The sequence below is a fragment of the Labeo rohita genome, chromosome 15 (assembly GCF_022985175.1).
Source record: "Labeo rohita strain BAU-BD-2019 chromosome 15, IGBB_LRoh.1.0, whole genome shotgun sequence".
Classification (NCBI taxonomy): Eukaryota; Metazoa; Chordata; class Actinopteri; order Cypriniformes; family Cyprinidae; genus Labeo; species Labeo rohita.
In genome coordinates, this window is record NC_066883.1 from 20,994,741 (window position 1) to 21,007,725 (window position 12,985).

General features: G+C 33.6%; 1 protein-coding gene across 1 annotated transcript; it reads left to right on the top strand.

Moving 5' to 3' along the window:
- The first annotated feature begins 2,862 nt into the window (after window positions 1-2,862).
- hepacama (hepatic and glial cell adhesion molecule a) lies at window positions 2,863-12,906 on the top strand. The gene is made up of 7 exons (XM_051129734.1): window positions 2,863-4,217; window positions 6,285-6,623; window positions 6,697-6,978; window positions 9,857-9,950; window positions 10,236-10,303; window positions 12,022-12,092; window positions 12,179-12,906. The coding sequence occupies exons 1-7, from the start codon at window positions 4,130-4,132 to the stop codon at window positions 12,506-12,508; spliced, it is 1,272 nt and encodes a 423-aa protein (XP_050985691.1). The 5' UTR covers window positions 2,863-4,129; the 3' UTR covers window positions 12,509-12,906.
- The last annotated feature ends 79 nt before the right edge of the window (window positions 12,907-12,985 follow it).

The window sequence follows — 12,985 nt, forward strand, 5'->3', positions numbered from 1 at the left end:
CCCATACAATGTATATTTGGCTATTGCTACAAATATATCCCAGCGACTTAAGACTGGTTTTGTGGTCCAGGGTCACATTTTATGTGCGTTTTTATAATAAAAGTTAAAATATAAAATGAATTTAATTTGATCAAAATATAAAAACCATTACAACAATGAACAAAGCAATAAAATTACTAGGTCTAAAGATTAAAATTAAAATACTTTTTTTTTTTTTTTTCTCAAATTACGTTTTCTGGTATAAACTCCAGTCCATGTGCAATCTAGCTTGAAGAGGATATTCTCCAGCGGAGACATGTGTGAGGATCTTTAATGCTTTCAATGCACTATTGACCTTGGATGTTCCCACTGACTCTACTTGACAGATTTCTTCACAAGATGAGAGAGTCCGGGAGGACTTTTATCCTCCAGAGGACAAAGGCTAATGCCAAGCTTTGTGTGAGTATGTTTGTGTCTCGGAGCCCAACTAAAGCTTTGATCAGCTAGAACAGAGAAGACCCTTGAGGATAACTGACTGTATGTTCTGTGAAAAGCTTCTTCTTTCTGACATTCTTTGCCATTTTGCATATATCATCTGCCCTTTTTACTGAGTGGGAGAGCGACGCTTCAAAGTCAGATATGGGACAAATACAAAGTCTGGATCATTAATTGTAGCTCTCCTAATTTGCGGTCTTGGCTTGGCATATGAAATGCCATCTGTTGTTTTCATTTAATTGTTTTCACTGTGTACTAAACAGTTTGCTGTGTTTGCTACTAGCATCACCATTGCTCATAATTGAAAATGTGTTGAAAATGTATTCACCCACAGGCCATCCAACATGGATATGAGCTTGTTTTTTCATCAAAACAGATTTGGGGAAATTCAGCATTGCATCACTTGCTCACCAATGGAACCTCTGCAGTGAATGGGTGGCATCGGAATGAGAGTTCAAACAGCTGATAAAACCATCACAAGTAATCCACACCACTCCAGTCCATCAATTAGCATCTAAGATGTATGTTTATAAGATACAAATAAATTATTAAGACCTTTTTAATTTTAAACAGTTGCTTCAAGCTAAAATAAGAGCCAATAATCCACAATAATGCTTTCTCCACTAAAAAAAAGCAGCCACATCTGAAAAAGGAGAGAAATATGCACTGTCCAAAATGGTTCTAAACAAATATGTCAGTGGATTTTGCCTTAATGCTAGATTTTCTTTCTTGCAAATATGCATCTTTTCACTCTATAAAAGTGATGGAATGTGGATTACTTCTGGATTATTAATATGGCTGCATTTATATTTAAGAAAAAAAAAAAAGAAAAACATTTCTTCTACACTCTGAATATTTGCTTCTGTCTGTGGGGGTGTGAGAAAACGTCCAGTCAGATGAGCACAGCATCAGCTGACCACTGCAGGACAATGACATCAGCTTCTAGATAGAAATGTGATGGCTAGACTACAATTCCAGGCACATTTTTTTCATCAGTGGAACTATCATGCTGTTACAACTTCAAACTGCAACTGGAAACTAAAATGAATAATTATATTTAAATAAAAATAATTATTGTTAAAATATATTTGTAATAAAATAATTAATTAATTAATACATTACATGGAATTTATTCAAATAAATGAATTTGAAGTAAGCTATCTACAGTATATCCATTGTGAAGGTTCTCTATAGGAATTGTTTGAGTTCTTTGTGCACAAAGGCCTTTTTGCTGAAGACTGATGCCTTAGCAACCTGTAGGTCTTCTTTTCAGCTGTTATGGCCTGGTGGTTCAAAGATATATGGGGCTTACAATGCGCTCATGTGGGAGGGCCTGGTAAGGGGGTGGTGGAGTAGAGAGCTGTTTTTTGTGACCAAGCATGTGTATTCATCTTAAGCACTTACCCTTGAGTAGTTGTATAGTAGTCTCATATTGTATATGACATACTTTAAGTGTCAGAATTAGTCTTCCTCAAATTGGGGACTGGAAACTATGGGCCAGTTGCATAAACTTAGCCTATGTGTTAAGACAGTGTCTTAAGAACTAGTCTGACCAACTAGTAGATAGCCAAGGGATGATCAGCCTTATTTTTTGGAATGAACTTAGACTAATCTACATTTTTATATAACTGAATTTAAAAAATGATGACCAGTCTAAAGAAAAAAATAGCTGACTAACTTTTAAGACTACATTGAAAAAACAATTTGTTGAGTCAACTTAAAATAATTTGTAACCTGGCTGCCTTAAAATTTTAAGTTCAGTCAACTCAAAAAAAGTTTCTTCAACTTGAAATGTTAAATTATACAAAGTGACAACTTAGATATTTGAGTTGAATCAACTTAAAATTTTAAGGCAGCTGGGTTACTTACTCATCTGTTTAGTTTAGCAAACACAAATATCTAAGTTGTTACTTAGTACAACTTAACATTTCAAGTTGAATAAACTTATTTTAGTTGACTGAACTTGAAATTTTAAGGCAGCAGGGTAACAAATTATTTTAAGCTGACTCAACAAATTGTGTTTTTTATTTTTTACAGTGTAGTCTTAACCTTTTATAAATATCTTTAAGGGTTTTTTTTGTCTTATTTGCCTGATTGACTTATTAACTGCTACTAAATAAATGTCTATGCTGCAGTACCACCTCATTAGTTTCTTAAAGCAATTTTTCTCAGCTGTATATGTGACCCTGGACTACAAAACCTACAAAAAAAAGTCATATGTAGCACTAGTATATTTGTAGCAATAGCCAACAATACACTGCATGGGTTAAAATGATCGATTTTTCTTTTATGCCAAACATATATGTTCTAATAAAAATGAATTTAATAGAGAAAATAATTAATATAGGCTAAATTAATTTCAAACTGGTCATCTATCTATCTATCTATCTATCTATCTATCTCTTTTATGTTTATTTTCTATGAAGTGAACACTGCATTTTTTCTACACACCATTACAGTAGGCTAACTGTAAAATATAAAAATCTGAAGAGAAACATAAAACTAAATCTGTCAATAAAATAAAATAACTGATTAATCTCAAGATCAGAGCAGAATGGGAGAATGTGTCTTTATATATGTATCAAGGGCGGAAATTAACGAGGGTTTATTGTGGCAAATGCACCAAAATGAACAAAAATGGCATATAAATTCAAGAAAAAGGGGCAAAAAGTTAAACAACGTATTATGGTCGTCGCTATTAAAATTATGAAAATGAATGAAAAGTGTCAATTTGCGGAATTACATGTAGATTCACTCACACTGCAGTATGTTGCTTTTACGTAATGTAGCGTTGAGCCTGATAACCAATCAAACGCGTTTCTGTTGAACTTAGGAATGCATTGGCCAATCAGAAGCTCTGAGCTCTTGTTTTTTACACATATAATTTAGATACAATTTTAAAGTTGTTATTGACAACAGTTTAAAATACTGATTAAGCAAAGTATTTGATATTAAACATTAACTCAGTATGGTTTTATAATAATGTGATTATAAAAATTGCCCTCATAAATTTAAAAAATGCCTATGGAAATCAATTCTAGCGGTCAAATATTGCCCCTTAATGGAATTCCTGACCTTGATATGTGTGTTTATTTTTTATTTCACAAACTTTTACTCCTCCTAGCACCTCCTTTTAGTCACCTGGGGTTCCCCTAGATCCCAGTTTGAAAACCCCTTGAACTAGAGCGCAAATTTTACTCTAATTTTGACAAAATTTGTCACTCCATCTTGCTTTTGAGCGACACTTTGGCTGTGCTATATCACACAAATATACTCAAATACATATCTTGTGTCATATGTGACTGCTCAGATCTGTCATGTAACCGCAATAACAACAAAAACACGTCTCAAACCATCTCACTCTCATCCTAGCACTCTACTGCGGGGACAAGCACACACATACACAAATGCACACACACAAAGGGCCCCTGAAAATAATCACTGTGGAGAACCTTATAAAGCGAGCAAAGCACACACACACACACACACACACAAGATCGCACATAGAGCTGTTGTTCAGGCTGGGGTCCTGAGAGCGGGGTTCAGAGCAGCCAGTGTCCCGTCTGGCAGGAAGCACTCTGCATTCTCAGCGACGTGCCTTGAGTGGACAAATCATGCTGATTGTGTGGGAGAGAAACCCAGTGCTGCTCCCAAGATGAAGGCAGAGAGGGAGGCATCATGCAAAGAGACAGCCGTACCTTCACTGTTTCTTCTCCTATGGCTTTTCATCTTTTCTTTGGCAGGTAAGACAACATCATGACTTTTCTACTGTGCATGTTGAGGGAAAACTTTCTAAAGGAGAGGAAGAGAAAGTGTACGCCGTTGTCACTTTCACTTTTCAGTGTGTGTTTCGTTCGTGGGTGGCTGGATGACACATATCACAAATAGAGTGATCAATCAAGTGAACTAATTAGGGCACTTGATGAAACTGTACTTCTGAAATGCTTTTAAATGTGTTTTGTTTTATTAGAAGCGCTTTTTTTTAGTATGAATGTAAAAGTAAGGAAATTAAAACACAAATGGGATGATTATATCTCACCAACTTTAAAAAAATGCACATTGCTAAAATATTTTTGTAACATTCTTTGGCATCTTGGATTTATTTGAAAAGCCGCATTTGTGCAAAAAGTCTGAACAAGTTCAGAACAATCGCTACCGCTTGAGTAAACTGGCATGAGCTTGATGACATCACATTTTTGTAAATTCAGGTACACAAGTGACAGGGAAGGGGACGAATGCAAGAGCATATCCTAACTAAAGCCTAGTCTTCCTTGGACAGCTTTGATTAGCAGAATCACTGGGTCCCAGTGTCTGCATCCCCCCATCCACAAAAGAGCATGTCTCTTGCACTGCTGCCCCTGATTGGAGGAGAGCGAGGCTACAATCCAGACCTTTGTTAGCTCATCCTGGCAAGACCTCAACACTGAGAATTGTTGCCACAGCGATTGAGCCATGCCACGCTGACTCGCGCTGCCCTGGCAAAGCGGGCAAGGACATGTTGGCTCACTCAGGAGCAATAAACACAAAGCTGTTTACCAGCAGGTGTCACGCTGGAGAGTTGAGGCTATGTGTATTTGTGGTTCACTCTGCAAAAATTGGCTGAAAATAAGAAATAATCAGTTTAGTTAGGATATAAAAAGTGAAGACAAAATATTTCCTTTAATAATGCACCATATTTTTTAATGATAAATATTTGGTACAGTTGAGGTCAAAAGTTTACATACACCTTGCAGAATCTGCAAAATGTTAATTATTTGACCGAAATAAGAGGGATCATACAAAATGCTCATGTTATTTTTTATTTAGTACTTACCTGAATAAGATATTTCACATAAACAACGTTTACATATAGTCCACAAGAGAAAATTATAGTTGAATTTATAAAAATGACCCCAAAAGTCTGCATACACATTTTTTGTTTGTTTTTGTTTAGTGATAAGTGTCCCTTATCCTAAACAGTTAACTGCCTGCTTTTCTTCAGAAAATCCTCCAGACAAAAAAAAAAAAAAAAACGATGCATTAAGAGCCAGGGGTGTAAACTTTTGAACAGAATGAAGATGTGTACATTTTTCTCATTTTGCCTTAATATCATATTTTTTTCTTTTAGTTCTGCCTTTCAGAAGCTACAGAAGATACTTACATGTTTCCCAGAAGACAAAATAAGTTAAATTTCTCTGATCTTCAAATTCAAAAAGTTTTCACCCCCTGACACTTAATGCGTTGTTTCCTTCTGGAGCATCAGTGTGTATTTGAACCTCCTGTAATAATTGCTTGAGTCCCTCAGTTGTCCTCAGTGTGAAAAGATGGATCTCAAAATCATACAGTCATTGTTGGAAATGGTTCAAATACACAAGAATTTGTGGGACATGAAGGAATTTTCAGAAGAACAGCATGAACATGAACAACTATCACTAAACAAAAAACACAGTTGTGGATTATTCAGGTAACAACACAGTATTAAGAATCAAGTGTATGTAAACTTTTGAACAGGAAAACATTTTATAAAACTATTATTTTCTCTTCTGGACTATATGTGAACGTCTTTTATGTTAAATATTTTATTCAGGTCAGTATTATTTGAATTACTTAAAAAATGACAATATTTAAAAGCTGAGATTTTTTTATACCTAAAGTAACCTGCTCTGTCTTGCCTGTCAGTGCAATGTCAGTTTCCTCTTTGCTCCGCAATGTATTTCTCACTGCGTGAGAACGTGTGGTGTGACAATCGTTTAGCAGACATAGCAACAGTAACGAAAGGGTTGCGAAGGGTCACTTTAATGTGTCTGTTTCTATTTTTTGTATACATTTAGGTGTATATGGGGTGAATATCAGCTGTCCATCTCCTCTAGTGCGAGGCACACTAGGAGGCTCTGCTCTTCTCTCTGTGACTTACACCAGCACCAGCTCTGACCAGCCTGTTGTTAAATGGCAGCTGAAGAGGGACAAACCTGTCACTGTGGTCCAGTCCATTGGCACAGACATTATCGGAAACCTGAGGCCCGAGTACCGCGGCCGAATCCTCCTGTACGACAACGGCTCTCTGCTCCTGCATCACCTGCAGCTGTCAGACGAGGGCGCCTATGAGGTGGAGATCTCCATCACTGATGATACCTTCACTGGAGAGCGATACGTCAACCTCACTGTGGATGGTAAGACAGACATAGATGTTTCATTTATGTGAAAAGCAACTTTCCTTATACATGTTGTCCGGTTCTATCACAGTTCCAGTGTCCAGGCCTTTTGTTCACATGCCGGCCTCGTCCGTCCTAGAGCTGACTGAGCTCTTCATACTCAACTGCACTCACGATAGTGGCACCAAACCTACTTATAGCTGGCTGAAAGGCGGGAAATCTTTGACCAATGACTCGCGTCTGCTCCTGTCACAGGACCAGAAGGTCCTGACCATCTCCCGTGTTGTGATGTCAGATGACGACATCTACAGCTGTAGGGTGGAAAACCCCATCAGCAGTATGAAGAGCCTGCCTGTCAAACTCACTGTCTACAGTAGGTGTTGAGACTCCACTGGCACCTTAATTTATTCATGAGCCATGACCTGGAATGAGTTACAGTAAATGTTGAGAAATGATGAGAACACAAACAAATTGGAAAGTATTATAGCAAAAATAGCCAAAAGATGCATGACATTTACATTCACGCATTTGGCAGACATGCTTATTAAGCAACTTAACTCACATCTAAGGTATGCAATTACATTTTATTCATTCTTGCTTTCCCTGGTAATCAAACCCATGCTAAACCCATTGCTAGTGCTATGTACTAAGTTAATAAGATAATGTAAAAGTTAATAACATAAATTAATAACATAAAACAACATATGACTGTCAAACCCCATAAAGGACTAAATGAATGAATAAATCAAATAAAATAAATGAATTATGCGCTATACCAAGTCTTCTTTCCAAAGCATTGTTGTTGTTAACTAACCTATAGAAACCGGTTTTAGTAACTGAAATAAAGCTGAAATAAAAACAAAAGTATAAATATTACATGAAAAACATAAACTTTTGTTATGTGCTTTAAAACACACACACACACGCACAACAAAATTGCTAAAACAATAAATCTTCATTTCCGCATTACAATGTAGTTAAAATATTTCTTAAAGTAAAAATGTTTACAATTATTTATAGTGTTATTACTATTATAATTTAGGGAAATTATAGTTAACATTCAAAAGTATTTATTACTATGTTGAATTTACCATATGAAATAGCTTTTATGCTTATATTTTTAATTTTCATATTATTTTAGTTTAACTTTTACAATTTATAATGTGCTATTGTCATTTGTATTGGATTTTTATATTTCTTTATAGCTTACATATATTTTTTATTTCAGTTCTTGGTTCAGTTTTAGTAATTTTAGTGCTTAAACCTATTTATTTTAGTTAGTCGCAGATGCAAACATTTTATTTTATTTTATTTTATTTTGTTATTTGAGGGACAAAACCTAAGTTCAAACTAAAATTCAAATTGAGAAGATAAAAATAAAGGTATTAAAATATATAATTAAATACTATAAATAACACAAAACTAACACTGTTCTGAAGTCACATTGACCACTATTATAGTGTTTTTGAAGACTGAAAGTCATAAGCCATTTTCACACAGTGATACCAGTAAATTTCCATACAATTGCCAAAATGACTTTTTCAGTAAACAAAAAAACGCGCTGTTCACACATCAGTTTCAAAATACTGGTAAATTCTGTGATATCATCTGTAAACATTGAGAGGTAAATGCGGTCAGTGTTTTGTTGATGTTTTCATTTTTGTGTCAAACATTCACATTCATGCAGGTGTTTTTGGCCCAGAGACATTGTATTAGACAACTTCAAACTGAACTACACAGCACCGAGTAAATGCGTCATCAGCGTCAGAATGTTATGATTGGCCCAGAGTAGACGTCTAACAGTGCCTTGTGAAAGTATTCATTCAGTTTTTTTTTTCTTTTCACATTTTGTTATGTTGCAGCCTTATGTTAAACTGCTTAAAAATTCTTTTTTTCCACATCAATCTACACTCCATACACCATAATGACAAAACACAAAACAGGTTTGTAACTACTTTGCAAATTTATTAGAAATACAAAACCGAAATGATTCCATTGCATAAGTATTCATACCCTTATCTGTGACACTTGAAATTTAGCTCAGGAGCATTCATATCACTTGTAGATGTTACTACACTTCGAGTGAAGTTAAACTATAGCAAATTCATATGAATGAGTATGACATGGAAAGGCACACACCTCTCAGGCTTGAACACAATTAAATACTAAAGAAACGTGAAAGTGTCTGCTAGCCCCCATCCAAGCTGACAGACCTTGACAAGTGAAGAGGTGAGGCAGAAAATTTCCAAATGCAGATGTGCAAAGCTTGTTGCATCATACCCAAAAAGACTTGAGACTGTAAAAGCGCTTCAACTAAGTACTGAGTTAAGGGTATGAATACTTATGCAATGTACTTTATTTTTAATAAATTAAATTAATAAATAAAGTTGTCACAAACCTGTTTTGTGCTTTGTCATTAGGGTGTATGGAGTGTAGATTGATGTGGGAAAAAATGTAAAAGTAATTTAAAGCAGTTCAACATAAGGCTGCAACATAAAGCGTGCAAAAAAATAAGGGGTCTGAATACTTTCGCAAGGCACTGTACGTCAGCGCGTTCTGAACTTATACCGGTAATTTCATTCATGCATTTGGCACATTACACAGTAAATAAATTACACAGAGCACATTACTGGTAAATTAATTTACTGGTAAAAATTTAGTGGTAAATTTACAAGTATTTGTACCGGTAAATTGCCAGCACAAATTTACTGGTATTTTTGAAAAGGTCCTGTTTATCGCTAATTTACCAGTAAAGACTGTATGTGTGAAAGGGGTTATAGTCACCATGAAAACGGGCTGCAGATTCTTCAAAAGCTGAAGAAAAAACAGCATATGGCTTTGGAACAACATGAGTGTGAGTAAAGAATGAAAGAATGCTCATTTTGGGTGGTTGGAGTGTTTATGAAAAGGGCTGACGAAGGAGATTATTTATGAACAAGTGTTTTGCTCCACTGGAGCTCAGCTGATCCTCTCATCCATCTACCTCTCCACTTGCCCACATTTCTGTCAGAACACTGAGCCCAGCAGGCTCCTGCATTCCCTCTGCACAGTGTACCCTTTAAAAAGCCCCTAGTTGCCCCATTCATTCCTGCACTTGGTATTCCTGGCAACCTGTGTAATCAATCTTCCATTTGAGGTCTGCTTAATTTGAACCTTGTCTACAGAGTAGTTTGGTCCTTCAGAGTGCTGTTTGTTTTCTGGAGAGGAATGATGTACTATGTCACCCTGTATTCTCCTTTTAAATTTTGCAGGACGGAGTTCTCTCTATATCATCCTCTCCACGGGAGGCATTTTCTTGCTCATCACCTTGGTGACTGTGTGCGCCTGTTGGAAACCCTCCAAAAAGTACCAGCTCTATTGTCCTTATCCATTGTCCTTGATAGGTCTAAAGCAAGCCACAATAAATCTCACTGTTCTTGTAAGAAAGGTCTTTGTACTTGAAATGTTAGGAGGTCAAAGTTCCACAGATCAGATGGAAAACAAAGACAAAAGCAACTGATTATACTGAAAAGAAGTGTGTTTTACACATTTAGGCTTTAGTTTGTACACCAAATGAATAATATTGCATTTGATATTTCAGTCAAAGTCAGGTATGTTGCTAACCAAAATACATAACTGTTCAATCTACAGAAAAAGGCAAGAGCTTGCCGGGCAGAGCAGACAAAATGTAGCAGAACAGAGCAACGGCAATCATGAGGGTAAAGGCAATCATGTTGTTCTTTGTTGTAGAATCACTCAAGATAAATTTCAGTGTTGTCCTAAATGAAAAACACTTTAAAGATGGACCCTCATTAAAAAAAAAAGTATAATGGTAAAAAAAAATGTTTAAAATTATGTGCAGTGTTATTTTATCATTATTTTTATACTATATATTATTTACTAATATTTTGAATACTTTATTTTTATATTTTTATAAATATAAAATAATTAATCATTTTGGTATTTGTTATTTGTACTGTCTTTTTAATTTTTATATTGCTATATAGATTACATTTCTTTTTATTTCAGTTTTAATAATTTAGTAATTTTTTAGTATGTAAACGTAATTTTCTCCCCAGTTAGTTCCCAAGGCAAAATGTCATGTTTTTGGTTTTTTTAGCTAATTTAAATTTTTAATTTCTTTTTTTTTCATTTAATGTTTATATTATATTTTATTTGATATTTATTTGAATATATATATATATACATACATACATACATACATATATATATATATATATATATATAAACTTTTTTTGTTCAGTTTTAGTAATTTTTTAGTATGTAAAACTGTATGTAAAATGTATTTTTTTTAGTTAGTTCCCAAGGTAAAATGTCTAATTTTTTAGTTTAAGTTTAATTTTTTCATCTAGTCTTATTATTTTATTTTAGCTGTTTTTAAATTAAATTTTTTAAATATTTCTATATAGATTACAGTTTTTTTGTTTCAGTTTCAGTATGTTTTTAGTATGTAAAATCTTTTTTTTTTCAGTTAGTTCCCAAGGCAAAATGTCAATTTGTATTTATTTATTTATTTATTTATTTATTTTTAGGTTTAATTTTTCACTAATGTTTATATTATATTATATTTTATTTCAGCTGTTTTTCAATTACATTTTTTAGATTTCTATGTAGATTACATTTCTTTTTATTTCAGTTTTAGTAATTTTTTAGTATGTAAAACCTATTTTTTCAGTTAGTTCAAGGCAAAATTTCTCATTTTTGTTTTTTAGGTTTAATTTGTAATCTAACACTTATATTTTATTTTATTTTAGCTGTTTTTCAATTAAATTTTTATATATATATATATATATATATATATATTTAGATTATGCTTCTTTTTATTTGTTTTAGTAATTTTTTAGTATGTAAACCTATTTTTTTTTTCAAGTTAGTTCCCAAGGCAAAATGTCTAATTTTTGTTTTTTAGGTTTAATTTCTTTGTATCGAAAGTGTACATTACATTTTATTTTAGCTATTTTTAAATTATATATTTTTTAATATTTCTATATTGAATACTTTTCTTTTTATTTCAGCTTTAGTACATTTTTTGTATGTAAATCCTTTTTTTCCAGTTAGTTCCCAAGGCAAAATGTCTAATTTTTGTTTTTTAGGTTTAATTTTTTTTAATCTAAAGTTTATATTACCTTTTATTTTAGCTGTTTTTAAATTATATATATTTTTTAATATTTCTATATTTAATACTTTTCTTTTTATTTTAGTTTTAGTAATTTTTTTGTACGTAAACCATTTTTTCCAGATAGTTCCCAAGTCAAAATGTCTAATTTTAGTTTTTAGGTTTCCATCTAATTTTTATAATATTTTAGGGTTAGGGTTTTCATCTAATGTTTGTATAAAATTTTATTTTAGCTGTTTTTCAAATACAAATACACTGATATAAACTCTCACTAAATCTTGAATACTCTCTTTACTGTAGTTGATATTGTGCCTAGTAGAAATTACCAGAACCGTCGGAACCCAGGTGGACTATATGTCCTCAAAGAAACAGTAAGAAATGATTATTATCAATAATATTATTAGTAATATATTGTTTTATTGTTGCTTTGCTTTATTATGATTATTATTATTTCCAGGATTTCCCTGACGGAACTGATGAGTCTTCCTGTAATTATATCAACCCCATTGATCCCCTCAGCCCACCTTGTTATCCCAGCATGGCTCCACCTTCCGCACACTCTCCGGATGCTTATATGCATTCAGGAAGAAGATACCCCCGTACACCTGTCCCCTCTCCTCCATCAACCCCTCATTCAACTCTCACTCCACCCCTCTCCTGTCCTCCACACATGGGCAGCTTAACACGCAAACCCCACCCTCCAAGACTAAGCCCCTCCCCTCCTCATGCAGAAGAATTTCCGATGGAACCAGAAAACAATATGCACCACCACAGCCTTCCACGATGAACGAGACGATAAAGAGTTCTGAATGTAAAATGTCAAGGGTAATGTCAGATTATGAGACTATGTATGTGGATATGGTCATTTTAATAAGTGATTTTTATTAGTTTTCTTATGTAAATGTTAGTATTTTATGCTTTCCAGATAGATGAATAAATGGTGTACAAGACCAAAACTTGTAGTTGTAAAATAAGAAACTAATTTATTTTTTTTTTTTTTTTTAATACTAATATTAAAATATTTGATTTTTATCAGATTCAGCTGTGGTTTATACCTTAAACTAAATCAATATAATACTTTAAAAAGAAAACATCCTGTTATACTGTTTAATTTCAGCTATTATTGGGATCTCTTAGGATTTACTGTAAATATCACTTTGTCAGTATTAAAATGATTTTATTCTTTTTGCTTGTTTGTTTGTTTTCACGAAACAAAAGTAAATGTCACTCGAAAGCATCACTTGCTTTTTAAACGTATAAAAAG

What these genes read in the sequence shown, in the direction of transcription:
- hepacama (XM_051129734.1), top strand. Translation starts at nt 4,130, where the DNA reads ATGAAGGCAGAGAGGGAGGCATCATGCAAAGAGACAGCCGTACCTTCA. An exon ending in GAGCAACGGCAATCATGAGG is followed by an intron (nt 10,304 to 12,021) that starts GTAAAGGCAATC and finishes TCTTTACTGTAG; the next exon opens with TTGATATTGTGCCTAGTAGA. An exon ending in TATATGTCCTCAAAGAAACA is followed by an intron (nt 12,093 to 12,178) that starts GTAAGAAATGAT and finishes TATTATTTCCAG; the next exon opens with GATTTCCCTGACGGAACTGA.